General features: G+C 36.7%; 1 protein-coding gene across 1 annotated transcript in view; it reads right to left on the bottom strand.

Moving 5' to 3' along the window:
• Positions 1–12,310, bottom strand: part of CHMP2B (charged multivesicular body protein 2B) — a 35,346-nt gene that overhangs the window by 5,100 nt on the left and 17,936 nt on the right. The window contains exons 4-5 of the mRNA XM_029939152.1: positions 4,505–4,699; positions 1,048–1,150 (exon numbers count right to left, since the gene is read on the bottom strand). Coding sequence (XP_029795012.1) covers positions 1,048–1,150; positions 4,505–4,699 — 298 coding nt within the window. The remainder of the gene's footprint in view (positions 1–1,047; positions 1,151–4,504; positions 4,700–12,310) is intronic.

Genomic DNA, 12,310 nt, shown 5'->3' with positions numbered 1-12,310 from the left:
AAAATACCAGAAGGGTTGCCTGGGTGGCTCAGTCGGTTACGCATCCAACTTGGGCTCAGGTTCATGGGTTCAAGCCCCACGTCAGGCTCTGGCTGACAGCTCAAAGCCTGGGGCCTGCTTCAGATTCTGTGTCTCCATTTCTGACTGCCCCTCCCCTGCTCATCCTCTTTTGCTGTCTCTCAAAAATAAAGTAAAAAATAAATAAAAGACCAGAAAAGGCTTAAAGTCATGAGTACCTAGCTATGTCATACTATCATGTTTTTTAAAAACAGAACAAGGTTCCAAATTGCACATGCAATAGGATTAACTACCATAAGACATGGAAAAATATAATAAACAATATTAACTATATTTCCACTACAACATGCAATTAGCTTATACTCAAAAAGAAGAAAACTAAATATTAAATAACTTTGGAAAGGAAAAGAAAAAAAATAAGAACAAAGAGCTCCATTATCTCTACCTCCAATAAAAACAGATCTCTTCTACAGTGTGAAAGAATCAACACAACACTGAAACTATCAAACTCATACCAGGAAGAGTTATTTTATTCACAAGTTGGTTTTGGCACACTAATCATTAAAGTAAAATGACTGAGGCCAATATGACATATTTCACATTCTTCCTTCTACTTGCAGTTCGATAGACTATTGAGCCTTAAACATTGCCAATTTAAAAATGCACTGGGGGTGGGTGCATGGGTGGCTCAGTTGGTTAAGCACCCAGCTAGCACAGGTCGTGGTCTCGGGGTTAGTGTGCTGCACTGTCATCAAAGAGCCTGAGGCCTGCTTCAGATTCTGTGTCTCTCTCTCTGCCCCTCCCCTGCTCCTGCTCGGTCTCTCTCAAAAACAAATAAACATTAAAAAAGTTTGTTTAATTTTAAAAAACGCATTAGAGTTAAAATGTAAGTGTCTATTCAGAAGGGTGCTGTATCATTTTTTTCAACATTTGTGCTTTTATGGATTAGAATATGAGGTTGCTAATAAATAAACCTGGCTAATTCAAAGATGAAAAACTATAAATTTCATTACAAATTATTAAACTTACTCATTTCTTCAGTCATTTCCATTTTCATGTTCTCCTTCTGGAAATTCTGCATTGTTTGTAACGTCTTCTGTGGATCCATCTTCTTGTTAACTGCTTGCATTGTCTTTAAATATAAGGAAAGATTCGTGTTGGCTGCATAGTTGGGAAAATTTTACCATAAAATAAGTTCAAAGGGAACACATCTTTCTGCAGGCTTTCTAAAGATATACATCCTGCCATAATCAAACAAGAGTATTAGTATTCTAGAAAAAAGTGAAATATTTGGAAACCATCTGCTTAACGTATATAATAAAGACGAGGGTAAAAAAACTCACATGAGCAGTAGGCAAAAAAAAAAAAGTAATTAAAAAACATTGTCAACAACAAAAACATCCACTGCTATTCAAATGGGAAAACGACATTTGCCTTTTTTGTGCCAAGCAATTAATGTCTAAACTGAAAATTGTAATTTATATTTCACAAAATTTGTCATTAAGCTTTTGATGTCTAAACGAAAAAGGATACACAGCATGAATACTTAAACTGTTAACATATTTTAAATCATGGTTTAAAGAAATGTACAGGACACTGAGTTTTCAAAAATATGTGAAAAGAATTATTACATTTTATATTCACAAGCTATTTCATTGAAGAGATTAATGCTATCTAGTATGGGCAAAATATTTCTTACATATTAGAGAATTTGCATATATATGTTTACTACATCCAGTTAGTTACTAGTAAAAGACACTATACAATATAAAACCCATCAGTTTCAAAGATACCAAGCAGTCTTTTCTCAATCTGTATGCAATGCTACAGCCAAAATAACCTGTATCACTGGATTTCCCCCATCCCTCTCCAGACCACACCTACCTCCCAGTGGCTTTCCATTGCTCTTAGTATTAAAAGCCAAATTCCGTAATTCCCTATGAGACCAAACAGCACCAAACTCTTAACTAGTCTTGTCTTGTACCGCTGCCCTCTAGCCACACTGATCTCACTCATTATAGACGAAATTCTCTATTTATTGATATAAATTATATTACTTTACTTGCATCTTAACATTAATAACAATGATAATGATAATAATAAAGCAGTAAATGCCTATATAGCCTTAACTATACCAGACCCTGTACCTAAAGCATAGTTATTCACATATTACGTTTAAAGTTAAAAGATTTAAACCTGACAAATCCTATGTACCATAGGTACCGCCATTTTCCATACACTATAAATGGAGAATGAAGGCGCAGAAATGCAAATTCACTTGACGAACATCCCAAAGCTACTGAACAGAAATAAGACTTGAACTCAAGTAATCCGGTCCAGAATGTATGCTCCTAATCACTACGCTGAACTGCCTCTCAAGTGAGCTCTTTTTTAAATAGACTGTCCAGTTTAAGCCCTTACCTGGTTTTGCTGTCTACTTCATACCTATCATTTGTTATAGTTCCTACCTCTAGGGTCTAAACAAGTATTTGCTGAATTAAGACATTTCTAAAATAATTAAGTGAAAATTCCAGTTCAACCATCTCTGTATGGCAGGACCATATTTGGTACCTTTTCCTAACCTACCACCTCTAAAAAAGAAAAAAAAATTGCAAGGTAAGTATCTTTCCCCTTTTCATTATTGAAAGGTTACCCAGCTCAACTGTGTGATCTTCACATACAATCTTTTCCCAAATTAGATGTTTAGTTCTGTCCACTTGTGAAACAAAAAAGGGTTAACAGAAGTTTTGGCCCTTAACTGTGTATTTTTCACTAAAAAGTGAGAAAGATCCATCAAGATTAAGTTAACTAACAGAACATAACTTATATTGAAATCTCCTTTCTTTTAAACTTCCTCTATATTTTTTAGAACATAATGTGTCACTGTACTTACTGCACCTAAGATGGGCAAATTCTATTTTCGTGTTCTCTGTAATCTAAAAAACAATGATAGTTGCTCATTATTTCTCAATTCCATATTTTGTGGATCTACCTACTCATTAAAATTTATTTGTAACCTCAAACCAATACTCAGTGTTTTTTTGTTCCTTTGTGGACATGTAGAGAACAGCAAAACATTTAAGTTGCCCAATGTGGTTGTTTCTAGCTGAGGTCAAACAAGGTGACATTGCTTTCTTCTCTCAACTCTCATACCGTAAACAAGTGTCCTTATTGTGTCTATTTAGTGCCAGATTTTTGTACCTTTTGGTGGTGACCAATTAAAATGACCCCAACCACAGCACTAAAGGGTTGTGAAGTGCTCCTCAGTGTAGGAAGCTATGCTGTGTTGGTGGAGAAAATACATATTAGCTTTGATTAGGCATGAGTTCAATGTTAATGAATCAATAACACTTATTAAATATGGTGTCCTTCAACAGAAACACACATTAAACAATGTTAGGTATAAGTTGGTTGATAAAAATGTTGTCACCAAAGGCTTAAAGGAACCTAGCCTTGTATTTCCCTTAGGAGCAATGACTCAATATTCACCAACTCAGTGTTCCGAACCTTATGGAACATTAACTACTTCAAATAACAAGAATCAACTGTATATACCATTTTTTTCTAATATAAACCTCATACTTTCTCTTCCTCTGTGGCTTTCTTTTCTTTTGGTCCTCATATTCAAATACTCCTCCTTCCTTATGTTTAACACCTAGTGATAGTTTTCAGACCTAGGGCTTCTGCAAGTCTTTCAGATCATTCAATTCAAAGATCTGAACAGGTCACCGAAATTTAGCACACACTGATGTATAGTGGGTAGTTTGCCCATTAGAAACAGCTTAATGTCCCCGCTCCTACCCCCACGCCACCCCTTACTGAACTGTAAAATCTGTGAGAGCAGGGCCTTTGTCTTAAATGTCTTCTTATTCTTCACAGAGCTTCATATAGATCAAGGGGCTCATTAGTTATTAAAAAATCAAAAAGCTCAAACCCTTTAAACTCCATAGTAAAAACATTTATTTTTTATACAAAGGGCATAAGTTAAACGTAAGTTCCTGACAAAACTAACTGGTAAATTCTACTGATAGAAACTGTGTGTCCTTCTGACACATACATGAAAATGAATCAAGAGGAAATTACTCAAAAGTAATCAAAGCTTATAGCTTAATGAAATAACAGGACCAAAAACCTTCTGACAATTTAAGGGAAAAAGAAAACAATACTTTAAGTCAGTTTAAAAAATTTAGAAGCTACATGCGGCCCTGGGACAATCAAAATGTTCTAACATATGAAATTTTATAGTAAAACAAATCACTAAAGAATCTATGTACACCTGAATCTAATATACTATTTTAAGTTGACTATATTTCAATTAAATCTATAAGAAGTTACCTGGATTATCTAGTATTGTAACTCCTTTTACTAAATATTACACAGATTCCATACTCCACATACATCAGGAGGTGCTTCTAAATCTGATTTGAATGCTGACATTTAAATATCTTAGAACTATAAGTGTAAGGGTATAAAGATCCTCACTTACTTTTGCTGTAGTAGACATTGCTCCTGCCATCTTCATCTGGGAATTCATCACTTTTGTTTGCGTGGACATAGAAGTGACTTTTGAACTTACAGCAAAAGTTCTTGTTTTCTGTTTCCGTAGATGTACAAGCTGTTTGGCTAAAACTCTACAAGCTTCTTTATTACCAATCTTAGCCATTTTCTTAATTTCTAATTCCTAAGAAAGGAAATAAAAAGAGGGAATAAAATCATTGGTAGGTAGTTCCCAACGACTTATTTCAGAAGCAAAATCAAACACACATTGTATGCCCTTTTCTCCCTGACCATGAAGAGAAGAGGTGTTCATAGAGTCATAGAGAAACAGTAATTGGAGAGGGCAATTTATTCCACATTTACACAGGAAAGACAAAACTAGTACCTTCACCCATAAATACAAAGTAAGTCTACAAAACAGTATTCACAAAGAGCCCCAGGAGAAAATGGAAAAGCTCAACCCAAAAGTCAGTAGGATAAAGAAGAAAAAAACAAAACAAACGACCAAAACAAACAAACAAAGAAGAGTTGGTGGGACAGAGCAAAAGCCACAAATGTAGATTTAAAGCTAATTATATAGACAATTACATTAAATGAGAAGGTTCATCTAACACCTTAATAAAAGGCAAGTTGTCGTTTTAGAGAAGAATATAAACCCAGCTATGTGCCATATCAAGAAACCAACTTTAATTACAAAAACAAAGCTAAGTAAAAAGACAGGAAATATGTTCTATATAATTATTTATTAAAATCTAAAAATCTGGAGTGGCTACATTAACATCAGATTAAAAAAAAAAACCTTGAGAAAGGAATATCACAGGAAATAAAAGTGGGCATTTCATAATAATAAAGGTTTTAATATATAAAGATGTAAGAACAATCCTATATGTGCACGTACCTAAGAACAGTACTCCAAACTACGTGAGGCACAGGGATGCCTGAGTGGCTCAGTCAGTTAAGCATCCAACTTTGGCTGAGACCAGGATCTCACAGTTAGTGAGTTCAAGCCCTACATTGGGCCCTGGGCTGCCAGCACAGAGCCTGGAGCCTGCTTCAGGTTCTGTGTCTCCCTCTCTTTCTGCCTCTCTCCTCTGCTCACACACTCTCTCTCTCGTTCTCTCTCAAAAATAAACATTACAAAAGTTTTTTTAAATTAAAACAATATGTGAAGCAGAACTGAAAGGAGAAACAGGCAAATATACACAATCAGTATGAGCAGTACAACAACTTCTCTCTTAAGTACATTGCTAGAATTGTTAGAACAAGTGAACAGAGAATATGTAATGATACAGATTTATAAAAACACTATCACACACATGACCTAAGCAATAGTTTTAAAAATTCCATCACCAACAGAACAAAAAAGAAAATCACCAAAATATGCCACATTTTGCATCAGAAAACAAGGCTCAATAAATTTAAGAGGACTGAAATCATACAAAGCGTGCTCTAACCACATTGAAATAAAACTGGAAATCAGTAGAGAAAAGGAAGAAATATCATAAAGAAGCAGAAATTAACACGGTTCTAAATAAGTCATGGGTTGGAAAGATCTCAGGGGAAGATAATACTTTGAACTTAATAAAAAGGAAAATGCAACTTTTCAAAAAGTGTAGGCTACAGTTAAAACACTTCTTAGAACTTTATAGCATTAAAGCTTATATTAGAAAGACATGAAAATCTCAAGCTTCAAAATAAAGTAAAAAAAAAGTGAAACTAAACACAAGGAAAAAATAGAAACAATAAAAGAAATCTAGATAATAAGAAAGACAAAACAATACAGAAAATTAATGAAATCAAAAGGCATTGTTGAGGGAGGGGCCAAGATGGCAGAACAGCATGGTCGTTTTTTTTTTGTGTCTTACACCCATGAAATACAGTCAGATCAACACAAACCCTCCCTCATACCTAGAAAACTGAGTATCAACACAACACTCTGCACAAGCTGAACCAGAGAACTTCCCAAGTCCATGGTGCAGAGAGGTGAACTGGGGGGCAGAGAAGCCACGGAGAGCAGGGAGCTGGTCTTGCTTGTGGAGAGAGGGTGGAGGTGGGGCAGGATGGTATGGAAAAAGTCCCCCCTACACACACACAAAGAGCTGGAGAGAAAGTGGAGAAGTAGAAATAGCCACAGAGACTGAACAAAGAAGGGAGAAAGAGGGCTTACATTCTATTAAGACTCCATAAATGGGGAGTACAGAGTCTGAAACTGCAGCTTGATAACTGGCAGTGCTCTGATGAGAAGGGCGAATCCCCAGGAGCAGAAAATGAGGTCCAGGGGTCCTCGGGCCACGTAGGGAGAGGCGGTCCCCCTGCTGGGAGGACATTCTGTAGGGGCTGTGTGCCCACATCACGGCCAAAGATCCCAGCAGACCCCAGAGTAAACCACATTCGCTGGTGCTGGAACAAGGACATGAAGGGTGAAGCCTGGTGCCAGATGTGTGTTGTGATTTTCTATAATCCCTGAAACACTGCTGCTACACGATTACGTAAACCTTCTCTGGGGCAGGCTGGCATCCAGCCGCAGCCTCTGGGCATCAGCAGCAGTATGGTCCTGCGAACGTCCCTGGGCACGGCGGGCACCCGGCCACTGATAGGTGAGACCCACCCCCAGAGGGTCTGGGGGGGTCAAAGCCGCAGTCCTTCAGAGGTGAGGGATTGGGAAACAGAACTGCATTGAGATAAAACGCAGGAGGGAGGTGCCGTCTGGCAACCTGACGGCTTGGTCACGGACAGTGTAAAATTAGAGTAGACAGAAACCAGAGACAAAGGATGGTGCCCGATTGCTGACCGGGGAGAAGAAAGTTCCTAAACTAGGAGAGACTGGGTGGCTGGGCGACATCATTTTCAGCCCTCCTGCGGATGTGCACACACCTACATGCGCCACAACAATCCACCCCAGTAAGCCAAGCAGCGCCATCTAGTGGAGAGCAGAGCTGTCACACTAAGTCCTACCCAACTGGGCCAACCTTGCTCTTCAGGAACACAAGTCTCTCAGCCTGCCTTGTTTACAGACTAAAAAGTGCTTCATAGTTGGACTTCTAGGGGAAACCACTGTAATTTCAATCGTATTTCAGTCTGTTTGCTGGTCCATGTATTCAATTATTTTTCTTTTCTTATTCTTAAATACAGAAAGAGAAAAAAATTTATTTTTATTTTCCATTTTCATTAAATGTATTTTTAATTTTTTCTACTATATTTTTTATATTTTTGAAATTTTTAAAAATCTATTTTACTGCCATCATTTCATTTTATTCTATTTTAACATATTCATTTTTTCAAAGTTTCAAATGTTTTCCTTTTTTCTTTTCCTTTTTTCTCTAATCTTTCAAGTTCCTTCAAACAACCAGACCAAAACACACACAATATCTAGCATCATTTATTTGATCTGTGTGTGTGTATGTTAATTCTTTTAATTTTTTTTTTTTACCTTATGAATTCCTTTTCTTCCTTCAAAATGACAAAACAAAGGAATCCACCCCAAAAGAAAGAGCAGAAACAACACCCAGGGGCTTAACACAGGTATAAGCAAGATGTCTGAACCAGAATTCAGAATCATAATATAAGGATATTAACTGGGTTGAAAATAGTTTAGGATCCCTTTCTGCAGAGATAGAAGTAGTAAAAGCTGGTCAGAATGAAGTTTAAAAACCCTATAACTGAGCTGCAATCCGAACGGCGCCACGGCAGCAGAGATGGATGAGGCAGGGCAGCAAATCAGTGACACAGAGGACAAACTTTGGGAGAATAATGAAGCAAGGAACAAAAAGGGAGAGTAAGGCAAAAGAGCACAATTTAAGAATTAGAGAAATAAGTGACTCATTATAAAGGAACAAAATCAGAATCACAGGAGTCCCCAAAGATGAGGTGAGAGAAAAGGGGTGGAAAAATTATGTGAGCAAAATCATAGCAGAAAGTTTCCTAACCTGGGGAAAGACACACATCAAAATCCAGGAAGCACAGAGGACTTCCATTAGATTCAACAAAACCTGAGTATCAACAAGGCACATGAGTCAAATTCACAAAATACTAAGGCAAGAAAAGAATCTTGAAAGCAGCAAGGGGGAAAAAAAGTCTTTAACCTACAAAGAAAACAGATCAGGTTTGCAGCAGACCTATCCACAAAACTCAGCCAGCCAAAAAGGAGTGGTACAATATATTCAATGTGCTGGATTCAAATATGCAGCCAAGAATCTTTATCCAGGAAAGCTGCCATTCAAAATAGAAGGAGAGAGAAAAAGTTTCCCAGACAAACAAAACTTAAAAGATTTCATGACCACTAAGCTAGCCCTGCAAGAAATTTTAAGGGGGAATTCTCTGAGGGGAGAAAAGATGGCGGGTGGGGGGAGACACAAAGACTAGAGCAACAAGGACTGAAAGGACCAGAGACCACCACCAGAAACTCCAACTCTACAAGCAACATAAAGGCAATAAATTTGTATCTTTCAGTACTCACTCAACATCAATGGACTAAATTCTCCAATCAAAAGACACAGAGTAATAGAATGGGTAAGAAAAAAGATCCATCTATATGCTGTTTATAAGAGATCCACTTTAGACTGAAAGACACCTTCAGATTTAAAGTCAGGGTATGGAGAAACCACCTATCATGCTAACGGTCGACAAAAGAAAGCCAGAGTAGCCATACTTATATATATCTAGACTTTAAAGGGCATTATGTCATAATTAAGGGGAGTATCCACCAAGAAGACCTAACAATTGTAAATACTTATGCTCCAAATGTGGAGCACCCAAATATATCAATTAATCACAAACAAAGAAACTCACTGATAATAATACCATAAAAGTAGGGGACTTCAACACGCCACTTACAGCAATGGACAGATCATCTAAACAGAAAATCAACAAGGAAACAATGGCTTTGAATGACACACTGTATTGGATGGACTTAACAGATATATTCAGAACATTTCATCCTAAAGCAACGGAATACATATTCTTCTCCAGTGCACAAGGAATGTTCACCAGAACAGATAACATATTCGGACACAAATCAGCCCTCAACAAGTACAAAATGAAGGAGATCATACCACGCATATTTTCACACTAGGATGCTATGAAACTTGAAATCAAACACAATAAAAAATGTGGCAAGATAACAAATACTTGGAGACTAAACACCATCTTATTAAAGAATGAATGGGCTAAACAAGAAGTTAAAGAAGAAATTAAAAAGTACATAGAAGTCAATGAAAATGATAACAGCACAGCCCCAAAACCTCTGGGATGCAGCAAAGGTGGTCATAAAATGAAAGTATATAGTAATCCAGGCCTACCTAAAGAAGGAAGAAAGGTTTCGGATACACAACCTAATGTTACACCTTAAAGAGATAGAAAAAGAACAGCAAATAAAACCCCAAACCAGCAGAAGACAGGAAATAATAAAGATTAAAGCAGAAATCAATACTATTGAACCCGAAAAAACAAAACAAACAAAAAAAAAACATCAATGAAAACAGAAGTTGGTTGATTGAAAGAATTAACAAAATTAATAAACCTGTAGCTAGTCTGATCAAAAAGAAAAAAGAAAGGACCCAAATAAATAAAATCAAGAATGAAAGAAGAGAGATCACAACCAAAACAGCAGAAATACACACAATAATAAGGGAATATTATGAGCAATTATATGCAAAAAAATGGGTAATCTGGAAGAAATGGACAAATTCCTAGACACATATAAACTACAAACAGGAAGAAACAAAAAATATGAACAGAGCCATAACCAGTAAAGAAATCTAATTAGTAATCAAAAATTGCCCAAAAACAAGAGTCCAGAACTAGATGGCTGTCCAGAGGAATTCTACCAAACATTTAAAGAAGAGTTAACACCTATTCTCTTGAAGCTGTTCCAAAAAATAGAAATGGAAGGAAAACGTCCAAATTCTTTCTATGATACCAGGATTACTTTGGTTCAAAAACCAACCAGAGACCCCACTGTAAAGGAGAACTATACACCAATCTCCCTGATGAACATGGATGCAGAAATCCTCAACAAAGTATTAACCAACCGGATCCAACAATACATTAAAAAAAAATTATTCACCACAACCAAGTAGGATTTATACCTGGGCTGCAGGGCTGGTTCAATATCTGCAAAGCAATCAATGTAATTCATCAGATCAATAAAAGAAAGGACAAGAACCACATGATCCTCTTAATGGATGCAGCAAAAGCATTTGACAAAATACAGCATCCTTTCTTGATAAAAACCCTCAAGAAAGTAAGAAATGAAGGATCACACCTCAAATCATAAAAGCCACATATGAAAGACCCACTGCTAACATCATCCTCAATGAGGAAAACCTGAGAGCTTCCCCCCTAAAGTCAGGAGCAAGACAGGGATGTCCACTCTCGTCACTGTTATACAACATAGTATTGGAAGTCTTAGCCTCAGCAATCAGACACACAAATAAAAGGCATCCAAATCAGCCGGGAGGAGGTCAAACTTTCACTCTGCAAATGACATGATACTCTATATGGAAAACCTAAAAGATTCCACCAAAAAACTACTAGAACTGATACGTGAATTCAGCAAAGTTGCAGGATGTGAGGTCAATGCACAGAAATCAACTAATTTCTGTTGCATTCCTATACACCAATAATGAAGCAACAGAAAGAGAAATCAAGGAACCAATCCCATTTACAACTGTACAAAAAAACCACAAAATATCTAGGAATCAATCTAACCAAAGAGGTAAATAATCTATACACTGAAAACTATAGGAATTATGAGAGAAATTGAAGAAGACAAAAAAAAAAGGAAAAATATCCCATGCTCCTGGATAGGAAGAACAAATATTATTAAAATGTCAATTCTACCCAAAGCAATCTACAAATTCAATGCAATCCCTATCAAAATAACACCAGCATTCTTCACAGAGCTAGAACAAACAACCCTAAAATTTGTATGGAACCAAAAAAGACCCCAAATAGCCAAAGCAATCTTGAAAAAGAAAACCAAAGCTGAAGGCATCACAATCCCAGACTTCACACTGTATTACAAAGTTGTAATCATGAAGACAGTATAGTACTGGCACAAGAACAGACACTCAGATCAATGTAACAGAATAGAAAATCCAGAAATGGACTCACAAATGTATGGCCAACTACTCTTTGAAAAAGCAGGAAAGAATGTCCAAAGAGTCTCTTCAGCAAGTAATACTGGGAAAACAGGACAGCAACATGTAGAAAAATAAACGTGGACTACTTTCTTACACCATAAACAAAAATAAATTCAAAATAGATGAAAGACCTAAATGTGAGAGAGGAAGCCATCTAAATCCTCAAGGAGAAAGCAGGCAAAAACTTCTTTGACCTTGGCTGCTGCAACTTCTTACTCATCTCCAGAGGCAAGTGAAACAAAAGCAAAAATGAATTATTGGGACCTCATCAAAATGAAAAGCTTCTGCACAGCGCAAGAAACAATCAGCAAAACTATAAAGCAACTGATGAATTGGAGAATATTTTTGCAAATGACATATCAGATAAAGGGTTAGTATTCAAAATCTATAAAGAACTTATCAAACTCAACACCCAAAAAACAAATAATCCAGTGAGGAAATGCAAAAAAGGCATGAATAGACACTTCTCCAAAGACAACATCAGAGATGGCCAACTGACATATGAAAAAATGCTTAACATCACTCATCATCAGGGAAAACCAATCAAATCAAAACCACAATGAGATATCACCTCACACCCATTAGAATGGCCAACATTAACAACTCAGGCAACAATAGATGTTGGCGAGGATGTGAAGGAAGAGAATCTCTTT

This window comes from Suricata suricatta, chromosome 5 (assembly GCF_006229205.1).
Source record: "Suricata suricatta isolate VVHF042 chromosome 5, meerkat_22Aug2017_6uvM2_HiC, whole genome shotgun sequence".
Classification (NCBI taxonomy): domain Eukaryota; kingdom Metazoa; phylum Chordata; class Mammalia; order Carnivora; family Herpestidae; genus Suricata; species Suricata suricatta.
Note: the sequence above shows the minus strand (reverse complement) of the source record. Positions and strands in the feature narration are given on the sequence as shown.